Source organism: Penicillium odoratum (assembly GCF_028828045.1).
Source record: "Penicillium odoratum strain IBT 22623 chromosome Unknown utg000001l_segment0_segment0, whole genome shotgun sequence".
NCBI lineage: Eukaryota > Fungi > Ascomycota > Eurotiomycetes > Eurotiales > Aspergillaceae > Penicillium > Penicillium odoratum.
Genome location: NW_026643143.1, coordinates 1,951,356 through 1,975,635, shown reverse-complemented (window position 1 = coordinate 1,975,635; position 24,280 = coordinate 1,951,356). Strand labels below are relative to the sequence as shown.

At 50.7% G+C, this 24,280-nt stretch overlaps 8 protein-coding genes across 8 annotated transcripts; 7 read left to right on the top strand and 1 right to left on the bottom strand.

Annotated features, from left to right (window-relative positions):
* Positions 1-123: 123 nt before the first annotated feature.
* On the top strand, positions 124-2,653 carry N7520_000720 (nitrogen permease regulator 3 family protein; the record flags this gene model as incomplete). Its single annotated transcript, XM_057134655.1, has 2 exons — positions 124-1,231; positions 1,281-2,653. The coding sequence occupies 2 exons, from the start codon at positions 124-126 to the stop codon at positions 2,651-2,653; spliced, it is 2,481 nt and encodes an 826-aa protein (XP_057000591.1).
* Positions 2,654-5,487: 2,834 nt separating this feature from the next.
* On the top strand, positions 5,488-8,517 carry N7520_000719 (La domain family; the record flags this gene model as incomplete). Its single annotated transcript, XM_057134654.1, has 2 exons — positions 5,488-7,871; positions 7,938-8,517. 2 exons carry the CDS (start codon positions 5,488-5,490, stop codon positions 8,515-8,517), a joined length of 2,964 nt encoding a protein of 987 aa, XP_057000590.1.
* A 1,130-nt stretch (positions 8,518-9,647) lies between these two features.
* On the top strand, positions 9,648-11,032 carry N7520_000718 (SPFH domain-containing protein; the record flags this gene model as incomplete). Its single annotated transcript, XM_057134653.1, has 2 exons — positions 9,648-10,144; positions 10,210-11,032. The coding sequence occupies 2 exons, from the start codon at positions 9,648-9,650 to the stop codon at positions 11,030-11,032; spliced, it is 1,320 nt and encodes a 439-aa protein (XP_057000589.1).
* A 778-nt stretch (positions 11,033-11,810) lies between these two features.
* hir1 (putative histone transcription regulator Hir1) lies at positions 11,811-15,352 on the top strand (the record flags this gene model as incomplete). Its single annotated transcript, XM_057134652.1, has 5 exons — positions 11,811-11,847; positions 11,986-12,060; positions 12,170-12,391; positions 12,451-15,195; positions 15,261-15,352. The coding sequence occupies 5 exons, from the start codon at positions 11,811-11,813 to the stop codon at positions 15,350-15,352; spliced, it is 3,171 nt and encodes a 1,056-aa protein (XP_057000588.1).
* A 501-nt stretch (positions 15,353-15,853) lies between these two features.
* N7520_000716 (YchF/Obg family ATPase) lies at positions 15,854-17,630 on the top strand (the record flags this gene model as incomplete). The annotated part of the gene is made up of 3 exons (XM_057134651.1): positions 15,854-16,060; positions 16,280-16,837; positions 17,079-17,630. Exons 1-3 carry the CDS (start codon positions 15,986-15,988, stop codon positions 17,628-17,630), a joined length of 1,185 nt encoding a protein of 394 aa, XP_057000587.1. The 5' UTR covers positions 15,854-15,985.
* Positions 17,631-17,849: 219 nt separating this feature from the next.
* Positions 17,850-18,785, top strand: N7520_000715 (translation machinery-associated protein 20; the record flags this gene model as incomplete). Its single annotated transcript, XM_057134650.1, has 3 exons — positions 17,850-17,863; positions 18,152-18,292; positions 18,395-18,785. 3 exons carry the CDS (start codon positions 17,850-17,852, stop codon positions 18,783-18,785), a joined length of 546 nt encoding a protein of 181 aa, XP_057000586.1.
* Positions 18,786-19,154: 369 nt separating this feature from the next.
* On the bottom strand, positions 19,155-22,604 carry N7520_000714 (RIC1 family protein; the record flags this gene model as incomplete). The annotated part of the gene is made up of 5 exons (XM_057134649.1): positions 19,155-19,943; positions 19,994-20,469; positions 20,521-20,788; positions 20,842-22,239; positions 22,293-22,604. The coding sequence occupies 5 exons, from the start codon at positions 22,602-22,604 to the stop codon at positions 19,155-19,157; spliced, it is 3,243 nt and encodes a 1,080-aa protein (XP_057000585.1).
* Positions 22,605-22,894: 290 nt separating this feature from the next.
* Positions 22,895-24,062, top strand: N7520_000713 (uncharacterized protein; the record flags this gene model as incomplete). Its single annotated transcript, XM_057134648.1, has 3 exons — positions 22,895-22,897; positions 22,965-23,956; positions 24,011-24,062. The coding sequence occupies 3 exons, from the start codon at positions 22,895-22,897 to the stop codon at positions 24,060-24,062; spliced, it is 1,047 nt and encodes a 348-aa protein (XP_057000584.1).
* Positions 24,063-24,280: the final 218 nt, after the last annotated feature.

Here is a 24,280-nt window from a genome sequence, read left to right as displayed (position 1 = left end):
ACAAAGTCACTTTATTTTCAGTCACAATTGGCTCGAGCTTGCATGCGGGGAAACCAGGTTCCGCCCACCGAGCCAAAAGCTCTCCAGCTCCAACATCGCCCCAGCCGATCACCACCCCACTAAATGTCGTCAATCGCACGGCCACCAGACCCATGCCTGGTGGCCATCATTCTAATCGTGCGATCGCGCACCGGGCCCCGTCTCGTCTTCCACTACCCTCCAAACCCACTCAGCGAGAACCGACTCAAGACAACCACCAAGAACGGGCGCCGCACCTCCCGCGCGCGGAACCGACAAGGCGCCAAGAACACAGACTCAAGCTCTAGCGATGATAGCGGCCTAAGCTCAGACGAAGAGGAGGAGGAAAGAGAGCGCGAAAACCAGAACCCAGCTGCCCAGGCAACCCCAGGCCAGATACCAAGTGGCAGCCACCCAACAACGCCGAGCTTGTTACTCGCTCGCCGCGCGAGTAACTTTGGCATCATCGATGAGAATGCGTCTATCGCTGCATCGCCTGGTACCGCTCCGACTGAACCGCCGCGCCCTGGTTCTTTGGGATCTGGTCGGGCCTCGTCGTTGCGGAAGCGGGGTGGTGCTGGGTCTGATCTTGAGGATGAGTCGGATCGGGATGGTGCTGGTGGATCATCGCGGGCACCTTGGGTGTCGCTTTTGGGTTTACCGGGTAGTGTGTGGGAGAAGCTACTGAGTCCGTCCCGGTCATGGCATAAACGGCGATTTGAAATTGGGATTAATGATCTTGCGCTTATTGGGTGGCCTGTCTTTGTGCGGGAGGATGGAACATGGCGCAAGCAGAGACGGAAGAAGAAAAAGAAGAAGAATCGCTCGGAGTGGGATGGTGGGGAGTTGGGTCATAACGATCCTGAGGGCGCTGAGGATGAAGATGGTGTTGCTTCTCCTGATATGGGGGGTAGTATTGCTACTATCTCCGAGCTGACGCTTTCTCCGACTGAGACGAAGCGCCATTCTGTGGCCAGCACGAAAGTTGGGAATCAGTCGGATGATCCTGAGGATAAGGATCATATGACTATGTTCAATGTGGTCTTTGTAATGGATCCTCCTCTGCTTGAGTACTCGGGGCGTGTCAAAGAGATCTATGAAAATGCTATCAAGAAGTTTGCTAAAGCCTTGAAATGGGAGCAGGCTCGAACGGGTTATGTGTGGAAGGAATCACAGCATATCTTGTCTGTACGGCGAAATGCTCGAGAGTCAAGTACTTGTCCCCTGCCCATATTCAATTGCTTGAATTAACATTGTTCTAGGAACCTCAATTCACAAACTGTATGCTGATCTGATAAATCAGTCTTCTCTAGCCAGGGCAATCTATACTGTTTACACCAGTATCTCAGCCTCCAAGATTGCCTCTGTATCACTCAGTCCAGATGTTTCTATCTCGCTACAGATCCCCCCGCTGACATCCACGCCGTATCTCGCTGGCCCCGCGGACAAATCTTATCCAGGTCTTTGGTTGACAACAGCAGACAGTGCAACCCCGGTGGATGAACCTAGTATTGACGATATAAATTCACCCCACCAGGTTCTTGCGAAACACTTTGCACTACTTCTACTTGATAGTGAGGCATCCATCATCAAAGACGTTGAAGCTTCTGGTGGCACTTTAGCAACGGCATTAAGACACTACATTCGCTGTTCCAAGCCAACCAAGTCATTCGCCCAAATCTCAGCAACCTCAGGAATTCCACTTTCCACTATCCAGATGCTGGCTAGTCACTTGGTTTATTGGCGTCGTGCTCGAGCCATCCCTCCCATCCACCAGCGAGACACATACATTGTCTCCCCCAATTGCGATCTCAGCAAACTGGAAATAGCGACTATTGCATACCAGGCAGCATTTCCCACAGTTCCCAGCCTTCCAAAGATGCTTTCCTTGCTCAGCGGTACCCCTCGTCCGTTTGGAAACTTCATTCCGAGCAAAGACCATAAGGAAACCTACTTCTCAATTCTCGCATGGCTTCTCCGCGGTGGTTGGGTAACACAGTTGCGCACCTTCGCTCGCATCAAAGTGACTCCCGAGATCAAACTGGCTGTGGAAATGGCTCTCCGTAAAGAAGAAGTAGACCGCTATCTTGCCAAGAGTCAGCCCAGCGCTCTGGCAGACCCGGACACGGACAGCTCAGACGAAGACGATGCAAACTCCTCATCATCGTCCTCACTCGCCAGCCATGGCAGCAGAGATGACACGCCCATTCCGGGTCGCGTCGACCCGCATGCACAGCTCCGCACTTCGCATAAACTACTAGACCGGTCCACTGCTCTACGGCAGTCTTCCCTGATCTTATCTCCGCACCGGGCATCCCCACTCGAATCCCGATGGCTAGACGAGATCGTCTCCCGATTCCCCGAGAAGCCCGGCGACGAGGATTTCCTAGACGGCGTGAGCCCAGAGATCGCGCCGGATGAGCTCGAAAACGTTCAAAGTCTACTCAAAACATACTGGCCCTCCTTCCTTAAATATTTCAACGGGCAAGACGCACTGGAGAAGATCTCCGTCCGAGAGAACCTGAAGCGCAAATTAGTATGGCGGGTTCTCAGCCGTCTAGGCTTCGTAGGGCCGACAAAGTCGGTTGATACAGACGTGCGGGAACAAGTGATTGTTAGTGTTCGGCATTGGTAGGGATGTTTACCGGCTTGAAAAAGTTATTTGTTTGTTTTGAACCATAGAAGCCTGGAGTTATCGCGCGTACGGATTCGATACCATTTTGTTTCCCTGTTTCTGGTTTGTCTATATTATGTTGTTAATCCTTACCTATATTCATCCCTCTAGATCGGCCTAGCGGAGCGTATCCGCAGAGTGATACAGATACCACATCCCACGTTCCAAGGTCCCCTTGTTCCCACCGATGTATTCTGATTACATACTCCACCCCATCCCGACGGATTCCGCGTGCCCTCAGCCCTAATTGTGCACTGCCGAACGTGTTTTTGCCGTATTTCGGGCGTAGGATGTTATTTAGGAGGTGAAATATGGTATAGTGTGGTATAGGGTGGAAGTCAATCTGTATAGAGGTAGCGATCAGGAATTGATGTGTAGCATCAACTCCTTACAACTTTGGGAGTCGATCACGTGCTGACAGGGCAAATATATCACATTCTTCGGTCGCACAGAACCACCAGGTGATGAATCAGTAATGGCTTGAGCGGGCCCTTAGCATGACATCCGGCAAGTACGGAGTAAGATGGAATTATTTCCTAATCCGTATCTAGGTGCATAACCGTGGACAGTTGTCAGTACTAAGCACAATACGCAGTATATGCCAGGGTAAAAGCGGGTTCAAATGTTAGGGATGCAACTTTCAAGGTCTGTATTACGTATACCTACATAACGCAACTCCTTAGTTACCGGCCAAGTCAGGTACCCGAGGATTTCACGGGTCGTATATCCGGTAGAACGCTCCGTGGCTAAGGATGTGCCGGATCAGTTCTCAACTTCCGCGTCGGTGTGGAGATTATAAAGATAATAAATTTCCGCGATTTAAAGAGGTTCAAGTTGACAAGTTGTTTTAATATTAATATTATTGGCTTGTCTTCAGATTGTTGATCAAGGGCCGAAGCCATTGCAGGTCAGAGCGAATAACATAATCAAGGCCATGAATTGACTTCCCGTTGCACCGCGTCAAATAATTTACTAGGCGGATATATGGTCTAAGGGCCAATCGTCGACCTCGAACGGAGGGGCTCCGGTGGACCCCGCAATAGGATAACGCTTTATTCAAAAATCTAAATGTATTTGGGTAGACCGTAGAATGTACTATTTTATGACAAATGTAAACCCATACAGAGTAAAATACGTGATCTCTCGGGGAGTTCGTAGTGCCAGTCATAAGTGTTTTGACAGGCAACGGTTGTCATATACGGAGTAGGGAGTCAGAGGTACGTATACAAAGTACCTGCAATCTTGCCATTGGCTAGATATTAGGCCCCCATTCCAGGCCTTCCAGCCTGGAAGGACCCTGAACAGATGGTGATGCCGGAAATTCTATCCCTGACTCCACGATTGGGTCGCTCATACATTGAGGCTCCTATCTCATATTTCGGGAGCCTGACACATTCACTAAATACTTAGCTTGGGCAACCTGGTTAAAAAGTTCATATACTTCAGGCTTTAAACAAGTACAGTTAAGGAAGACGTGAGCATATAGTGTATTGTCATTTTGGTAAAAATGGTAACCAACGGTAACAATCCAGCCCACGGAAGAGCCGCTAGTCCTAAAGAGGTAGGATAATTTCCTAAGTCCATTCATAGTGTTATTAGTGATTTCATTCTCCCACAAACCTTGAGTGTATTGTATTTTCTTGTGTAGCAGGATAGTTTGAGAAACTTTTTGTAGTACAGTCAATGTAAATTCAACCTTTTCTCGGATGATCATACTGGACTTAAAAGTTGGTCTGGTAAATTTGTGCGTCCGGCACCGAGGGATTAATCCGCTGGGCACCATCCACTATAAAGAGATTTTTTCTCATGCGAAATTCCACAATTACCTTACCTGGGGTACACAGAAAGCATACGCAAAATTGTTCTCATATTTTCCCTTGGGTCAAAAAATCCATTACCTTGTGTAAGGTAAGAAAAATGCTCCCGCTAATCATTTTGCCCTTATTACCCAAATAATTTTGCGTTCCCTGCTCTTACCCTTCACCATCTCCCCTCTTACCTCCTCCCACCCCCCCTCTCTCGGGTGTTTGTTCCTCACTTTCCCCATTCCTCCCTTGTTTTTATTTTTGATTCTTTTCCTTGACCGGATTTTGTGACCACGCCGAGCCCTCACCTGCTCCGTCACCTTCCCCGGACCCTTGTCCCACTTGCGATTCTTGAGAACCTCGAAATCTTTCCGATCCTCACCTCTCCTTCCTAGTGGATTTCGAACCCGTCGCATACGTGTCATTCGCGCCGTTAATTCTCGTGCTCCGAATCTCAAACAGGATCCAATTCTGATCCGGAAGTCGAAACTGACATATCAGTTCCTCTCGCATCCCTGTGTATCTGCCTGATCTTGACATCGTGAGATCCGGATTGATTTGATATCTGAGACCGAACCGAGCTGGAATTAGCCGCGGGATCCGAAAGAAATCTCCTTCTTCCCTCCGTGCCGACATCCCACCGATGCGATTTGCGTTTTAAACGGTCCTTACACACCGACAAACAAACCGCATTCCTACCTATACCGTCTTCAAGCTGTGCCTGAAGACCTGGATCTCTTCAGTCACACCTCAAAGAAGGAAGAACTGTCCTTAGTGGGGTTACGAAAAGGTGGAATCCATCCTTTATTTTTTGTTTTGAAACGACACCGGAGTAATATCGCGCGTAGGCGTTGATTCAGTTTCTCCAGGTTCGCCGCAAGAAATATCTGTCCCACAGCAGAATCCCTTGCGACTCAGAACGAATTTTTTACCCACCAAATTTCGGCAGGTTTTTGTCTGATTGAACTACCTAGCTTCATATCCAAGAAAATGCCTACATTCAGCTACGCGCAAGCCGCCAAGGGCGTGTCTGAGACACCAGCACCCGCTAAGCCGGTATCAAAAGAGCCCGAGATGACCGAGTCCAAGCCGGAAGAGAAGAGCATCGATATCCCCGCAGAGCCGGTAGCTATCTCGGCAACCGAAACATCGCAGGAGACTGAAAAGGCCACACCGAGCGTCGACGAGGATGCCGAATTCACCACCGTCACCAACAAGCATGCCAGCAGACCCAAGGCTGCCCACTCTAGGACATCATCTCCGAGTGTCCGGTCCACGGCAACACAGTCCAAAGAGGGTGAATCCTCAAATACCTCCAACGGAACCCAAGAGGCTTCCGAGAAGCAGGCTGACAAGGCCGAGAATGACACCGAGGAATCGAAGGACAAGTCCGCCAAGTCCGCGAAGTCCGAGAAGGCTGAGAAGTCAGACAAATCCGAAAAGGCTGAGAAGAGCACCCCACCAAAGGAGCTAAAGGCTGCTCCTCTTCCATCAGTTAACATCTGGCTTCAACGTAAAGAAGCCCAAGAGGCCAAGGCCAAGACCTCCCCAGCTCCCGTTACTGGCAAGCCTACTTCCGGAAAGGCAGCGGAGGAGAACCAACATGATTCTCCCAAGACCAACTCCAAGAAGAAGGGTAGCGATGGCTCGCAAGAAGGCGCCAAGGGAAGCAAGAAGGCCGATGGCGCTAAGGGACGGGATGGCGCTTTGCCTCCGGTCGAGGATGCTGTATCATGGCCCACACCGCAGGTTGCTATTGTTGAAGATAAGAAGAAGGCACAGGAGAAGACAGACAAGACTGAGAAGTCCGAGAAGAGCCCAGTCTCGCGTACCCACGGCAAGGAGAAGTGGATGCCCGTCAACTATACTCCTACTGCCGTCTTCAACACCCCACTCCCTTCCGCTGGCCGTGGAGGCCGTAGACCCACTCGCGGTGGACGGGATGGAGGTCGTGGTGGAGCCCACGCCGGTGCTGCTGAGAAAGCCGCCTCAGGTCAATCGGGCCCTGGCTCTGCGGGCAAGCAGGCCTCTGGAGAACGGGGTCGCAACGAAGCGGGCACTAACCGTGCTGCTTCCCTCCCTGCACAGGCCAGACGCTCTACTAGCTCGGAAGTAGCCATTCCCGAGGGTCGCAAGACTCAAGCCGTGGAGCGCAACAACCGCCCTGCCCGTGGTGCCGAAGATGCCGCTGCCTCAAATGGAAAACAGGCCAACGGTGGCGAGAACGCCCGGCCCCAACGTGATGGCAAGCAATTTAACCGAAACAACGAGACCCGTGCTGCTAAGGGTGGTCAACCAGCCGTTGACTCTCAAGCTGCAGGTCGTGCTAATGAGCGTCGAGTTGAATCTGGCTCCAAGTCTGCTGATGTTGGTCCAAATGGCTTCCAGGACTTCAACCGAGGTGCCGAGCGAGGAGGCCGATCTAGCCGTGGACGTGGAGGCGCTTACTCTGGATTTGGCGGACAGAATGGCCAGTTTGGTAGTGTCGGACACAACTTTGCCCCCAAGAACTTCGGCTTCAATGACCGCCAACGATCCCAGCACGGTCTTGCCAATGGCTCGCAGCAGGGCAACCGGATGCCCTTGAGGTCGCCTTCTTTGGGAGGATCTGCAAATCAATATGGTGTCTACCCCTTCCCCTCTGAAATCAACGCCATGTACCCTTACCAGGCTGTCAACCCCGGCCCTATGAGCGCCGTTCCTTACCAGTCGTACATGGAGCCCTTCGGCCTCATGAGCATGCTGTCTATTCAGTTGGAGTACTACTTCTCCGTCGACAACATGTGCAAGGACATGTTCCTTCGTTCGCAGATGGATTCTCAAGGCTTTGTCCCTCTCAGTGTCATTGCCAACTTCAAGCGCGTGAAGACTATGACCGAGGATTTCGAACTCTTGCGTCATATCTCTCGCCAACTCCGTACCGTCGAGTACCAGACTGGTGAGGATGGCGTGGACCGCCTGCGTCCCCGTGAGAACTGGACCCAGTGGGTGCTCCCGGGTGCTGCACCGGCGCAACCTAAAAAGAACGACGAGAACACACCTGTCAACAACCAGGTCGGCGGTGCATCTAACGGCTTGCACCCTGGATCACAACAGTTCGTTCCCAATGGCACATCTTCCCACAATTCCCGGACAGCTCTTTCGTCCAACGCCCCAGAGTTCTTGCCATCGGCACAGAACGAAATCGCCACCGTGAGAACCCCCCAGGATTTCTTTTATTACCCCGCATCCGGTTTCGAACTGGACTCTTCCTTTGATATTGCAGCACATTTGGAAATAACATGTATTGACGAATATCGACCAGCGCGCGGACTAAATTCGCTTACCACGACACCACCTTTCTCTCCCCAAGGAGCGGCGGAACAATTAGCTGGGTATGCCTGACATCTACCGCCCCCCAGATGACTTTCAAATGACGTCTGACACTTGTTTTCGTTTAGTAAGTTTCATGGGCAGTATAAAAGACATCCTTCGACCAAATACCCTGCTCGCCCAACGCCCATGCCAAGCCACCTGTCGTCTGATCGGAAGAGAAAGGGTCCTCCGAAGAAAAAGCACGCTGAAGTCGACGAATCGTTGGAGGTGTCAGAAAAGTTCGAGTCGGGGGGTGAACCACAACCTTTGGACTTGAGCCTCATCAGTCCCACTGGTTATCGATACTGGTTGGGCCGTTTGAAGGAGAATTTCCAATTGAAAATGTACAATGAATTTAGGCGTCAAGCCCTTGATGATGTTTTCACACGACACACTTATGATGGTTTCGATTCCCTCATGGAGTTTTATCGCTTTACTCTCGGTACCAAATCTCCTCTACGCCCTCAGATTCTTTCGGACATGGTCGGTCTGTGCCGAGATGAGCGTTTCAAACCTCAGGATGTCATGTTCTCTGTTGTTCGAACTGCTCTTGCCAAACGGGATCCGGATTCTGAGAAAACCTCCATTGTCGCCAATTTGTTCAACCACGAATTTGGCGATACGTGGAGTAGGCCGGTGAGAAAGCCATACCGTCACCGCATTTGACTTCTTTTTCTGGGATGCCAATTTCTCTTTTTTTTTCTCTTTCTCTTTGATCTTCTTCTGCTTTGTCGTCAAATTATGACCAGCACATTGTGTTCCCTATGGATATTCATTATTACCCACTATTTGCTTCATCGAATCCCGATGGTCATATTTTATTGCAACCTTGAGGCCTCATTATTAACCGTCTATTGCGAAGCCTCGGAGTTTTTCATCGGCCTGCCTTTCGTGTCTGTTTTTCAATTTTCAATACTGCTGCGTTCTCAGTCATAGGTTTTTTCTCCTCAAAACGTTCCGGAGTCGGGCATGCATGATCTTATGGGCAATATCCCCTTCTTCCCTTTCGATGTCTGATTCCATTGTGTTTCAGACCCAAAAAATGATTGTTTCTTCTTTTTTCTGATCATAGAAATTTTGTCTTTCCTTCCCTTACTGTGGAGTTGTCGTTCTCCATCTTTATGCGTTCGAAGTGTCTGTGCCCGCCCTGACACCCAGATCTTAGCGAGTCTCAAGGTTTATCAGCATGGCTGTTTCCAGCGGCCGAAAGAAAAGCAATGGTCGAAGCCAACAATGAAAAAAAGTATTGTTTGATGTCATTTACCTCCCCACTTCGAAGTGGGCGTTCTCCTGCTGCATTTATCAATGGTGTTCTCTGTGCAGAGATCCCTCTGCGTCGCGATTATGTCGGCCTTTGCCCACTGGGCGGAGGCCCGATAGCGCTAATGAGTTTTATTTTATTTTCGGGCTTCAAGGCGTTTGGAAGGTTGCAGCTGTGGTTGAGTGTTTTGTTCATAAACGGGGTTCAACAAGGGGCTTTTTGTATTATTGTCATATTGCACTTTGCGGCGTATAACCTGAACTTGTTTCCCCCAGTAATATGTTCGAAAAATCTACCTTAATTTTCAATATTTATCGATGCCCTTCTTGATAAGTGTGAAACCCCTTGCAAAGCAGGGACTAGGTATAGAGTCGGGTAAAGAAAGAGCGCGTGCCTATTATAATCGAGTCAATGCGGAGAAGACTGTGTTGCCTCAGGCACCACATTCTCAACCTTCGTTCCGAGCTCTCTCGGCCAGCTTGCTCCTCCATACCCCCTCCAATCCACAGAAAACGCATACCCCCAATCTCTCAAAATGGAGGGTGCATCCCGTCAGACATCAAAACTATTACGGTCCCGAGGTAGCCTGCTCCCGCAGCAACGCCGTCTTCCCCGACCAGCCACCCGGACAGGTCTATCCACGACACAATGCCGAGTTCTCTCAAATTCGAACCGCAATCTTGCCCCGGAGTCCCTTTTCGGCCAGCTTGGCGCCAATCCTGCTGCTTCACACAGCTCATCCGGTGGTCCTCCCACTTACTTCACTAGCCGAACAACCCTCCCCGCAAACACGATCGTACGATTCGTGCCGCAGCAGACAGCATGGATTGTGGAGCGAATGGGAAAGTTCCACCGGATTCTGGAGCCTGGTCTCGCTATTTTGATTCCATTCCTGGATCGCATCGCATATGTCAAGAGCTTGAAGGAGTCTGCGCTGGAGATACCCAGTCAGAATGCAATTACGGCGGATAATGTTACATTGGAGCTCGATGGTGTGTTGTATACCCGAGTGTTTGACGCATACAAGGCCAGGTAGGTTGGAGGATTGAATAATCCTGCATGGTTCAGGGACAAACGTCTAACATATGGGGATTTAGCTACGGTGTCGAAGATGCGGAGTACGCCATCTCCCAGCTTGCACAGACGACTATGCGATCCGAGATCGGCCAGTTGACCCTGGACCACGTCCTTAAGGAGCGCGCCACCCTGAACACGAACATCACACAAGCAATCAACGAAGCCGCCCAGGACTGGGGTGTTGTGTGTCTGCGATACGAGATCAGAGATATCCATGCACCAGACGGTGTTGTGGAAGCGATGCACCGCCAAGTAACCGCTGAGCGGTCCAAGCGAGCGGAGATCCTGGAGTCTGAGGGTCAGCGACAGAGTGCTATCAATATTGCCGAGGGACGCAAGCAGTCTGTCATTCTGGCATCTGAGGCGCTGCGCGCTGAGCAGATTAACCTGGCGGCTGGTGAAGCTGAGGCCATTCAGCTGAAGGCGGACGCTACTGCCCGTGGAATCGAGGCTGTTTCGAAGGCTATGCAGGAAGGCAAGGAGCATGCCCATGGTGCTGTTAGCTTGCGAGTGGCCGAGAAGTATGTTGATGCATTCTCGAATCTGGCCAAGGAGGGCACATCCGTTGTTGTTCCGGGCAATGTTGGTGATCTGGGCGGCATGATTGCCAGTGCTATGGCTGTCTACGGAAAAGTCAGCGAGAGCCAGGCCAGGAGCATTGCTGCTAAGGCTGTTGGTGCTCAGAAGTCAGAGATCAACGTAACCCCGAAGAATGAGCAACATATTGCGGAGCATGAGTTCGGGGTCGAGTCTAGTGAGAGGGAGCCCAACAATGAAGTCACACGGAGCGTCTTGGAATCATTCAACGAGGCTAGCCAGAAGACCAAGCACCAAGATCACTAAACTGGATGTGTGAGATAACTTTCTTCGGACCTCTTTGCATCTCGATCCGACCGAGTTAGGAGTTTAACCGGCCTATCTCTTTGTACCACTCTCCCTCCGCTCTTATTATTTCCTCTTTCTTTTGTTCAGTTTTGCTTGATTCTACAGCATTTCTTCAGGAGTCAGAAACGGCACCAGCTCTTCTTGCCATACGGGATTTGAACTACCCCATTTTTACGTACATAAGGCACGATGGGGCATTGGGACCCAAGACAAGGAGAGTAAAAAGAACAGAAGAAGACAAAGCCTGTATGATCGTGTTAAGCAGCAGATATCTGAATCAATACACTGGAAGATTTGGAATTATTCTAGCAAATGTGACTGATATAGTCTAGACTTAGAAATACATAGATGCTTAACGCGAAAAAGAGGAGCTCGGGCCACCTAATCTGGAGATCGCGACTTTTCGGCTTCGCGCCCTGATCAGCAACCTCCCTTTGTGTCCCGCAACACCCAAATTCTTCTCCCCCATCATCTATCCTCGGCTTCTCACTGGAATCTATTGTTGAACCCCTGCGAAGCTAGACTGAGAACTTCCAAGGGGTGGTCTCTGCGATGTCCTCTACGATAAACACCTGAACCTCCACCTGATCTCGACTTCCAGCTTCGCCCTTCTCTCGTCGACCCTCGCTGCGAATAAATTATACCTAAATTCAATATACCGGATCCGAGCCTAAGAACTCTAGAATTTTCTCTCCACGGTGCATAAGGAAGTGGCGCACTCCGCCCCAGTTGCGCAATGCATATTATCAAGCCAGTCTGGCTCACACATGGAGGTACGAATACCTGCGATGCTATACCGGAGTCATCTCGTCCAGGAATTGCGTGCTGGCTCTGGTCAACTCGCAATCGAATCTGAATCTCTAAGATTCCCCGATCAGAATGGCAGTGCTAAATGTTTATCCATTGCATAGGTGAAAGGAAAGATTTCGAGGTTTACAGCTGTGACGTCTCGCCGGATGGGAAGAGATTGGTGACTGCTGCAGGAGGTTAGCTATAATCCAACATGCATATCAGCTGTCGTGGGGAGTGGAGAGCAGAGGCCCCGCGGCTAGATCGCCCAAAGATCGTCGCTAATACAGAGCTTCTGTGCTACAGATGGATACGTGCGGATCTGGTCTACTGAGGCCATCTACAATACCGGGAATCCGGAATTTGCGAATAAACCGAAACAGCTTGCATCGATGAGTAACCATTCTGGCACGATTCATACCGTTCGCTTTTCTCCAAATGGACGATATCTTGCGTCGGGGGCGGATGATAAGATTGTTTGTGTTTACACGCTGGATGCCAATCCGCCAACACATGGCGCAACATTTGGTACGTTTCTGGTGGGTTGAATTCTGGGGAGGTAGCGCTAATCAAATTGGAACGCGCAGGCTCAGACGAAGCACCGCCTGTGGAGAACTGGCGCACTATTCGGCGATTGATCGGTCACGACAATGATGTCCAGGATCTGGGCTGGTCATACGATTCTTCGATCTTGGTTTCTGTTGGACTGGACTCCAAGGTGGTAGTGTGGTCTGGACATACATTCGAAAAACTGAAGACGATCTCCGTGCACCAGAGTCATGTCAAAGGGATCACGTTTGACCCCGCGAACAAGTACTTTGCTACCGCCAGTGATGATCGAACTGTTCGGATTTTCCGATTTACTTCTCCTGCTCCTAACTCGACATCTCATGATCAGATGAACAACTTTGTTCTGGAGCAGACTATCTCTACACCCTTCGCCAATTCTCCTTTAACCGCGTATTTCCGCCGTTGCTCATGGTCTCCAGATGGCATGCATATTGCTGCTGCGAACGCAGTCAATGGCCCAGTCAGTTCGGTGGCTATCGTAAATCGTGGTTCATGGGATGGCGATATCAATCTCATTGGACACGAAGCACCAGTCGAGGTGTGCTCGTTCTCTCCGCGGTTATACTCACGGGAGCCGATCCAGAAGTCGCCGGCTGATGGCCATGCGCAACATCATATCACCGTTATTGCCTGCGCGGGTGCAGACAAATCCTTGAGTGTCTGGATTACTAGCAACGCTCGTCCCATTGTGGTGGCCCAAGAAATGGCAGCCAAGTCTATTTCAGATCTGGCCTGGAGTCCCGACGGCAAGTGTCTTTTTGCTACAGCCCTTGATGGTGCAATTGTGGCAGTCCGATTTGAGGAGGGCGAACTAGGATGGGCGGTAGAAATGGAAGAGAATGAAAAGTCTTTGACCAAGTTTGGAACGAACCGCAAGGGTGCCGGTATCACAGAGACCACAGATGCGTTACTACTCGAGGAGAAGAGCAAAGCTGGTGAAATTAAGGGCGTTGAGGGTCGTATGGGTGCACTCATGGGTGACAGCGCGGAACCTGCGGCCAACGAAGGGTCTGCGTCGCAGTCAGTGAACGGTACAACCCCCGCGCGAGCTTCGTCGCCAAATCCCGAATCAACAAAGACGCAAACAAATGGGACTGCATCGACTCCTGCAGCCAACGAAGCCGAGAAACCCGACCCATATATGGCCAAGCTGGAAAGACTCAAGCAACGCCCGACATATACTAAAGAAGGAAAGAAACGTATCGCACCTTTGCTTGTTTCTGGAGCCGGGGCTGGTGAGTCTTCTTTACCACAGGCCCGCCTGATGGCTTCAGTGAGCAGCCAGGCCAAATCAGATGCACCAGCATCCATAGTCGATCTTTCAAAACCATTCGATGGGCTGCCTAAGGGTGGCTTGACTGCATTGCTTCTTGGTAACAAGCGCAAGCTCGCCCAACTCGAGGGTGATGAGGAGGGACAAGCTGAAAAGCGTGTCGCTGCGGCAAGTATAAATGGTGCGACGCCCATTATGGCCAACACACCCGATGGACTTCTCCCCGCTCAAACACAGCCGGCGGTAGCGGGCCAGCAGCCTACTCCAGAATTCATTCGACCCGCTGTCACAAATCCTTGCATGTCCGTTAGCCAGCTGCGGCTTGCGGTTCCCAAGATCCGGAGTCACATTCTTCGTGCACTAGATTTGACAGGGAAACCCACTGAGCCGCCAGCTCCTGGCGGAGGGGATTCGAACACGAAATCCAATGTTGATGTCGTCTTTGAGGCTCGGAATCCCTCGCCAGCCAGTTTGACTGGTCGTGCTGTGGATCGGGAACCGGTGCGTCTCACATTGTTCCGTGGCGAGCAACCATTATGGCAGGATTTCCTTCCCAAGTCTGTACTGCTAGTCACCGGAAATCAAAGCATGTGGGCGGCTGCTTGTGAAGATGGCTCAGTCTATATCTGGACTCCTGCTGGCCGTCGTTTAGTGAGTGCTTTGGTTTTGGAGGCGCAACCCGTCATTCTGGAGTGCAATGGGCCATGGATTCTATGCATCTCATCCGTCGGTATGTGCTATGTTTGGAATGTCAAGCACCTTTCTTCTCCACACCCACCCGTCTCTTTACAACCGGTTCTCGATGCCGCTATCTATGTAATGGGTGCTAATCCTACGGTTGCCCCCGCCGTCACCAACGCACGGATCAACTCAGAAGGCCGAATCGTCGTGTCCCTGAGCAACGGCGAGGGATATTCCTATTCGCCGAATATGTACACATGGCAGCGCGTCTCAGAAGCCTGGTGGGCCGTCGGAAGTCAGTACTGGAATTCAACGGAGGCACCCGTGGGCAACTTGCAGGATGCACAACAGGATTCGAAGGAGGCCAAGGCCGCAGTGTCAGCGGGTATCATCCCCTTCCTGGAGCGCAACACTACCAACGAGACTCTCCTCCGTGGCAGGGCATACTTCCTGCAGCGACTCATCAAGGTTCTTCTTTCCCGTGAAGGCTATGAGACCTTTGAGTCTAGTGTCTCAATCGCTCATCTCGAGAACCGAATGGCTGCAGCCATGTCCCTGGGTGCGAAGGAGGAGTTCCGTCTATACTTGAATATGTATGCCAAGCGCATCGGTGCCGAAGGCTTGAAATTGAAGGTTGAGGAACTACTCAAAGGATTGATTGGTGGTTTATTCGACGATGAAGAGGGCTCTGATGCCGTGACCAAATTGCAAGCCAATGAGCGTGAGGGTCGCAATTGGCGTGAGGGATCTGATGATCTTTGCGGTTGGCCACGGGAGACTCTGCTGAAGGAGGTGATTCTTGCTCTTGGTATGTGTCTACCCTGCTTTCACTTTGTTACATTGCATTGCACCATACTGACTACATTTTTTTAGGTAAATATCGCGAGCTTCAGCGGGTGACTGTTCCATATGCCAAGTTATTGGATATGGTTGACTCTGCGGACACCGATGCGATGGATCTATGATAAATCTTATCCTTAGGCTTTGTTTGTCATTTTCTGGCGTTGACCAAATTTTCTTTTGGGATGGGGTATGGAGGGGTTTTTTGCAGCTTTTATCTTTTCTTTTTTCATTTTTACCTTGATTCTTTGAGAGGGTGATATGGCTAAACGGGAGATGTACTTGTATTATATTTGATGCGTGAGCTCACAAAAGCATTCAACCTAGATTCCGCCTATTACTTCTCTACTAGTACTTGTTCTACTTGTTCTGCTTGTTCTGCTTGTTCTATACTCAATTACGTCAAGGGCGCAGGGCTTCACGTGAGCGGTGTGTAATGCAGGCAGAAAACTGTGATGACATTGTCTCTCCCTTTTGCTATTCAAGTTCCAAGCTATCAAGACTACAGCTTACGCTCCTTAACTTCTTTGTTTTATTATACAATCGATCTCAATTGATTCCCATCCCGCTGTTTGGTGGGTACCGCCATAACGTCTTTCCTCAATTCCTCCGTTCTCTTCTTTGGCATCGTCGAACGATCCGCAGCTGGTCCTGCCTTCACCGCGCGCTTTCCTTGCCGCTCCCGCCTTGGTCCATCCCCCCACCTTCCAACTCCCAAGGTCTTTTGTCGTTTCTACTCCAAGAAGAAATCCAATAAAATGCCTCCCAAGAAGGCCCAAGTTCAAGAGAAGGTCCTCCTGGGCCGACCTGGAAACAACTTGAAGAGCGGTATCGTATGTGAGCAATGACCCCACTTGTGCTGTTTTTTTCCGTGATTTTTTTCGCACAGCACAGTCCACTTTTTATTTCCACACAAACTATTTAAGCCTCCCCCTTTCCTCCTTTCCTCCATCTTCTGCTTTTATTTTCTTCCCACCCAACCATAACATGTGTCTGAATTAATGAATTCAGTGCCGCTTGGGCTACACAGATACTTACTCATCATGATTTAGGTTGGTCTTGCAAACGTCGGCAAGTCGACGCTCTTCCAGTCCATCACCAAGTCCTCCCTCGGTAACCCGGCCAACTTCCCATATGCCACCATCGATCCCGAGGAGGCCCGTGTCATTGTTCCCGATGAACGGTTCGACTGGCTGTGCGAGCAGTACAAGCCCAAGTCCATTGTGCCTGCCAACTTGACTGTGTACGATATTGCCGGTCTGACCCGTGGTGCTTCAACTGGTGCTGGTCTGGGTAACTCTTTCTTGTCGCACATCCGCGCCGTCGATGCTATCTTCCAGGTTGTGCGATGCTTCGACGATGCTGAGATTATTCACGTCGAGGGCGATGTCAACCCCGTTCGCGATTTGACCATCATTAGCGAGGAGCTCCGCATCAAGGATATCGAGTTCGTTGAGAAGGCGCTTGATGCCCTGGGCAAGCAGACTCGTCGTGGTGGTCAGTCCTTGGAGATGAAGAAGCTCAAGGAAGAGGAGGCTACTGTTGGCAAGGTTCTGCAGTGGCTGAAGGATGGTAAGGATATCCGCAATGGTGACTGGAGCCCCAAGGAGGTACGTTTTCACAATTTTTCTTCTTGCACCATTTCCCCTTACACAAATGGACTTCATCAAATGATGAATAAGAGCACAGCTCGAATATAACCCAGCTCTTCGAAACCTGTCCCACATTATAAACTCGTGAGGACATGTTGAGAAAAACAGTCCTATCTGAAATTTTTTGGAGTCCATTTGTTTTCTTTGAAAACCACTCCCAATCGTCTGAAAATAAATTTACTGACTCAAACGATTTCAGGTTGAGGCTATTAACCCTCTCTTCCTCCTGACTGCTAAGCCCGTCGTGTACCTGGTCAACCTGAGCGAGAAGGACTACATTCGCCAGAAGAACAAGTACCTTCCCCCTCTGTTCGAGTGGATCAAGACCAACTCCACCGGTTCTCCTATCCTGCCTATCTCCGCCTGCTTCGAGGAGCGTCTCGCCCAGATGGGTGACGATGCTGCCGCTGAGGAGGAGTGCAAGAGGCTCGGCACCAAGTCCGGTCTGCCTAAGGTCATCACTACCATGCGCACTGCCCTGAACCTTGGCAGCTTCTTCACCACTGGAACTGATGAGGTCCGTCAATGGACTATCCGTAAGGGCACCAAGGCTCCTGCTGCTGCTGGTGTTATCCACGGTGACTTTGAGAAGACCTTCATCCAGGCTATTGTGTACAACTACAGCGTACTGAAGGAGCTTGGTGACGAGGCTGCCGTCAAGGCCGCTGGTAAGATTATGACCAAGGGCAAGGACTACGTTGTTGAGGATGGTGATATCCTCCTCATCAAGGCTGGTGCTGCCAAGAGCTAGATGCATATTCAAGTAAATCAACAAATGACATATCTTGAACAAGAAACTATATCCTTTATCTGTAGCAAGTAGAGTCCTGTCAATAAAGTGCCTTGAAATCCCAGTCTAGTTCCTCAATCGAATCTTTGCGCTACATATATCATCACGTGATATCCCCGCGGATCCCACTTCATTGATAGGATCCGATACACACCACCCCTCTTCAAGAAAAACACCACCATGTTCAAGAAAGAGTAAGTGAATACCTCCAGCACCTTCAGTATCTCCAGAAATGTGGACACAGCAGCACAAGTACTGTATTTTGTCCTCGGAACCAGAGCAATGAGCCAATTTCAGCACCGCAAAATCGGAAGCTCCACCAGCTATCTCAGCAAGCAATGCTTGCAGCAAGCACTGCTTAAAAGAGCAGCCTCAATACAAATACCTTTGCTCTTTCCAATGATACATATCTCATCCAACATCTCATATACACATACTCAAAAGTGCATAAAAACCACAGCCAGCTGACAACCATTTTACAGTATCCCATCGACCAACCGCTCCAAGGTTAAGTCCTCAGTGCAGCGTGGCCTGCGCCAAAAGCTGCTGGACACCTACCCCGGTTTCGAGCCATATATTGAAGAGATCCTACCCAAGAAAGCCTCTCTAGAGGCCGTGAAGCTGTGCGTATAATCAAAACCCCCACCACCTTCTACCTTCTATGAAAGCATACCAGAAAAGAAAAGCTTCCCACCAGACAAAATCTGACAAGAACGAATTCACAGTCCCGACCGCGTCACCCTCTACACAATAGACTCCACCCCCCCTTTCTTCCAACCCTTCGACGGCCCCCCAATCCCCCACCTCAAGCTCATCCACGCCTTCCCATCCGCCCTCCCCACCATCCAGATCGACCGCGGTGCCATCCGCTTCGTGCTCTCCGGTGCTGCACTCATGGCCCCGGGACTGACGTCGCCCGGTGGCCGGTTGCCGGAAGCCGCGGACGCACTTGAGGCGGGCCAGGTTGTTGCTGTGAAGGCTGAGGGCAAGGAGGAGGTTTGTCTTGTTGGAGCGCTGAAGATGGGTACTGAGGAGATGAAGAGTAAGGGTAAGGGAGTCGTTATGGATGAGGGACATTATTTGGGTGATGGGCTTTGGAAGCTGCAGCTGGATTAGATTAGATTTGGGCTCTTGTTCTCACAGAGTCTTCTGTTCCATTTGGATCGGATCTATGGTGAATGTTTGTGGATGCTATGATGGTTTATGATTTTGGTTCAATTTTGATGGGTGGTTGCATATACCTATGATTTACTTGTTTACAAGGTTATGATGAACTCGAGGGTAAAAAGAAATTATGAAGTTTTATCAACGGCTTTGCTTAGAGCTCGGATCCAAGTTTGACATCTGGCATGATCGATATTTCCATATTAGATTTTGGTTGGAACTGGCTGAAAGTCTTAAGAGGTTATGTACAGAGGAAACTGGTGGGAATAGAATGAATAGCCCCAACCCCGATACGTCGAAAGTGGGATTGAGTGCTAAACCTCAAATATCATCCCGACTGTCAGCAGAATGCGGGTACTCATCTGAAACGTCGCCCTGATTCGGCGAGAGCGACGATGTGGGCGAGAGAGAGGACCACGAAGGAGTCCTGATCGGAAGACTCAGCCCAAGCCCCTTCACACCAGCCGCAGAGGTAGACCTCGATCCCAAACCAGGATGAGTGCCATTCCGCGATGACCAAGACCGTAGTCCTACACGGCCAATAGCACGTTGCAGCATCTCGCCTGAAGCATCAAGGGCGATCAGGAATCTGGCAAGCTCGGCACACAGTTCCCAGTCACCTTTTTGCGAGGCGAGTCCGATAAGTCGAACGACATATTCCTCAATCCTGCCGTCGTGGCTCTGTTCCTCGTCTTCGAAGGCTTGAAGGACGAGAAGGTACCCGACAGCTGTCTTGAGGGAGTCGAGTTTGAGGGCCTGTTCGAAAAGGTCTTTTGGCGGGGGCAGGTAGTTGAAGAGGGTGCGCCAGGATCGGAGTTCGGTTTTCCGGGTGCACTGCACCACTATGTCGAGGTACTCCCGGGTGGGGAGAGATGCTTGGAGGAAGGCAATAACAATTGGGAGAAGGGGGCCTTCCTGGAGGATTGGTTCGTCAGATTTGTTGGCGCGGCTTTCGTTGTCGACCTCGTCGTCGAGGACGTGGTGGAGGAGGATTTCTAGACCATGTGCAAAGTATGACAGATGCGAGAATTGTCGGCATAGAGAAAGAGCTGCCGGTGTTCCGAGATTGATCAGGCCGTATTGAAGGAAGTATGGGAGGAAAAGGTGAGTCTAGTGAAGATTAGAAACATCCATATCATCAGAAAAGAGGATAGACGTACCCGAATGGCAAATTTGAGTGTAGTAAATGTGACGTCTCGTCGCTGTATCAATTCAGATTCCACCCCCAGCACAATGCCCTTGTTCAATAACACGGAGAGAGGATAGAAGTCCAGGGGTATATTGAGCGGTGCCGGCACCGTCTCTTGCTGAAGAACATCGTTCACATCATTCCATGCCAGCAGGTCTTGGCCGCAGAACATCCACAGAGAATCCCTAATCGATAGGTTGCTTTTGGAGGGACCAAGGGCAATTTCGGCAGATGGACTCGCTGGGAGAGACTCATCTATAGGAGGCGCAAAATTGAAGGAGAGTTGATCACGCATCAAGATATAATATTCCACATCATGGGAAATGACTCGCATGTCGTATTTGAGATCGCCCGATTCAGTCACCGTCGGTTGCAACAGAACAAGATTGCCGTCGACCAAAAGAATTACAGATGCGACCTTGACATCCTGTGAAGGATCACCGTTGTCTGTAAAATATGAGAATGTGGTTCACTGATAATCAAATATTGAAGACTTACGCATTTGCTCTTCGGGCAAGACCCAACTGATAGCCCGTACTCGGCTTGGAGCCCGAACAATCCCGTTGAATGCGATCTGTCCCACCGGTACAAGGGTTATTTGGGGCTGCGAGGAGTTGATAATGTAATGGTATAAGATATTGTCGTAGGTATACACCAGGAGAGAGTCCTCTCCAGATGGACCAATAAACACCACGGGGGCTGGAAGATACTCGATGAACATGATCGAGTTGTTGTTCAACGCTGCCTCTCGCGAGTAAAGACGTATCTGATAGATTCAGTCAGCCTGGAATCGAACCTTACTTTGCGAACAAAACATACCTCGTATGACGAACCGTCGCCCTCAACAGCAGCAATCAAGATGTGTCCATACCAGCACATGCCGCCTCGAACCGCAAAGGAATTCTCTACTTTAGAATCTTCAAAGACCTTCCACCGACCACTGTTCACACTATAATGTGCCAACCCTCTTCGACCGGCAATGGCAACATATCGACCATCTTGAGATACGACAGTTGACCGAATAGGCCACTGAGAATGCAGATAGGCCGGTGGGTACTGAGCATGATGCCATAGCGAGTCTTTGCCCGAAATAGTCATGAGCTCCGGCAAATCATGACCACGGTAAAGAATGAACTCAGTTCCGGTTTGCAGTAAGCCTCGCGCAAGATTGGCAGCAGAGAAACAACCCGTCAAGGCACTGCGAGCTGTCTCCAAAATCCAGAGACGTCGGTCATTCCGTCCTGACAGAATGATATCCGACCCACCACCTATCCAGCAACCACCGGAAATACCGATTAACCAGTCCTCTCCATTGGACTTGGCTAATGAAGCATCGGCAGTGAAACTGTTACCGCCTGGCTTTCCAAAGACACTCCATGTTGTCCAACCGTTTTCGTAACCAGCGAAGAGACAGTATCCGTCCGGCGAATAGCTCATGTAAGTCAATGCACCAGTAGTGGTAGGCGTTGCTGGGAGCTGCAGCTTTTGGGAGAGCGGCACATTGCCAGTGTAATCTTTGGCTGTGTATACCAAAATCTCACCATTCGCGCAGCTGACCGTTAGAAGGGAAAAGCGTGCATTGACTGCTACTTTGACTGCCTTCTCACCATCTTCCTTTGGGTCATGGAAGCAATGTCCATGGAAAAGCTTTTTCGGTCCTTCGGTATCTTGCTGGGCTTCAGTCACCCGCTGCACGGCATATGCTTGACCGCTACTCGTGAGCCAAATCAAAATATTCATGGCACGGTCATAAACCATATCCGCAATAGAAACATTCTTCGGAATACCGAGAATGCGGCTCAACATTTCAGAAGTAGTTTGTGTTCCACTCGCCTCAGGCGCCCACCGGATACATTGTATGGCGGGTGGTTTGACTGTGGCAACAACCAGCTCCTGGTCCAGCGCCAGCGCCTTGACAATCCCAGACTCGATCTTGATTGCCATTCGAAACCTAATGCTAATATCTCCGACCACATTGGATTCCTCGACGGCAGAAAAGTGCGTCAATTGTTGGCGGCGTGGGTGTGTCGTATGGTCGAACCGTTGTCGGTAGACTCGTGTCGCTGGGTCCGATGCCACCGCATACGTGAGAAGATATCCATGAAGAGTCTGAACAACCAGAATGGTCGAGTCCGGGTGCATCAGAAGCGCAACATTAGATCCGTATGTTTTTAGAGAATATGAAGATCGTGCTATGGCCGCAACGACCGCCGTTGGCTGTAGCAAGTATTAGCAACCACTCCCAGAGCTTGAATCACGGGGGAACGCACCCTGGTTTGCCATAAAGAGATTGAGGACTCTGTTATAGTCGCAAACATATGACCAGAACGAGACACACAGAGGCCATCGATAGCTTCATTCTCCCATTTTGGCATATCCTGCTCGGCCACTGGTTCGGGGGTTGGCTCATGGCTCTCACCGACTGGGGTTTCTGGATCACCTGCCCCATCATTGCTGTTGTCTATTGAGCTGCGCGGGTCCGGTAAAGAATGTATATGTTGGCGATTCCCATCATATGAAATATCGGCGATGCCAGGGCCATTGACGGCGTAGACCCGGGGGACTCCATTGGGCCAGTACATGGCTCCAGGTCGGAAAGGGGGCGTTTATGACTGGCAATGAAGCTCACATGGAGTCATCTCGTCCCGGTGATAAGCGCGATTGGAGGTCAGCCCCGCTGGAAGATAAAGAAAGAAGATATTCGAATAGTAAAGATGAAGTTCCCAATCCAAACAATCGATCCAACGGGGACGATAAGCGGCATCACGTGCATAAAGCTCCCCGCATTGCTCTGGACGCTTTTTTTCTTCTCCTGAACTGAGTTGACAAATCATTTATTCTCGTGGGTTGTTTTTCACAGAATATCATTATAATGGTGAGAATACAACTTCAGTCTCACTTATGATGTTTAGTTGGGCTCATACTAACCGGGTGGTCTCTAGGCCCCCACTGAAAGCAACAAGCGCCTGGCTCTGGCCATCGTCGATTTCCTCGGCACCAGCCTCAAGGACGGCACCCTGACCGCCGACGATGCCGAGTCCATCGAAATCGCCCAGTCTTGTATCGCTGATACATTCAAGGTTGACCCGACCGATCAGGCGGCCGTGAAGGATGCCGTCGGCGGACAGTCTCTTGCCAACATCTACAGCGTCTACGAAAAGTTGCGCAGCAAGTCCACCCCCCAGGCCTCTACCGCTGGCGCCCAGCAGTCGCAGGATGACAAGCCCAAGGCTGGCGCACCGACTCCCGAGTCTGACAAGCTGAAGTCTGAGGGCAATGCCCTTATGTCTCGCAAGGACTACTCCGGTGCTGTTGAGCAGTACACCAAGGCTCTGGAGATCGCCCCCGGCAACCCTATCTACCTGTCCAACCGCGCAGCTGCCTACTCCGCCTCTAGCCAGCACGAGAAGGCTGCCGAGGACGCCGAGCTCGCCGTTGCCGTTGACCCCAAGTACTCCAAGGCCTGGAGCCGTCTGGGTCTCGCCCGCTTCGATATGGGTGACTACCACGCCGCAAAGGAGGCTTACGAGAAGGGTATTGAGGCTGAAGGCAACGGTGGCAGTGACGCCATGAAGCGTGGTCTGGAGACCTGCCAGCGCAAGATCGAGGAGGCTAGCCGCGGTACTGAGCCCCCCTCAGAGGAGTTGGATACCGCCCCTGGTGCGTCTCGTGGCGCTGGTGGCATGCCTGACCTGTCTTCTCTGGCCAGCATGTTCGGTGGTGGTGGTGCTGGTGGCGGTGGTATGCCCGACATGAGCTCTATTATGAGCAACCCCATGTTCGCTAGCATGGCCCAGAACCTCATGAGCAACCCCGACATGCTCAGCAACTTGATGAGCAACCCGCGCCTTCGTCAAATGGCTGAGAGCTTTGGACAGGGCGGTGGCATGCCCGATATGTCTAGCCTCATGAGCGACCCTGCCATGCAGGATATGTAAGTTCTTCCCGACAGTGAGTTCAGGCATATATACTGACAGCTGGTTGTTAGGGCCCGTAACATGATGGGTGGCGGTGCTGGACGTGGTGCCGGTAACCAGTAAATCATGGATTGAATGACTTTCAAGGTTGATGCATGACATGGAAAAGAGACACGATCTGATGCTATTGTGGCTAGCGTTGTTTTAGACGAATCATTCCTAATCTGATATTCATTATACTCATAGAACGTGCTTTAATAATGCATCTGTATATGATTTGGGACGGCAATTTGAAAGATTGAAGCGAGAAAAGACTCCAGCTGGGCAATTTGGTGCCCATA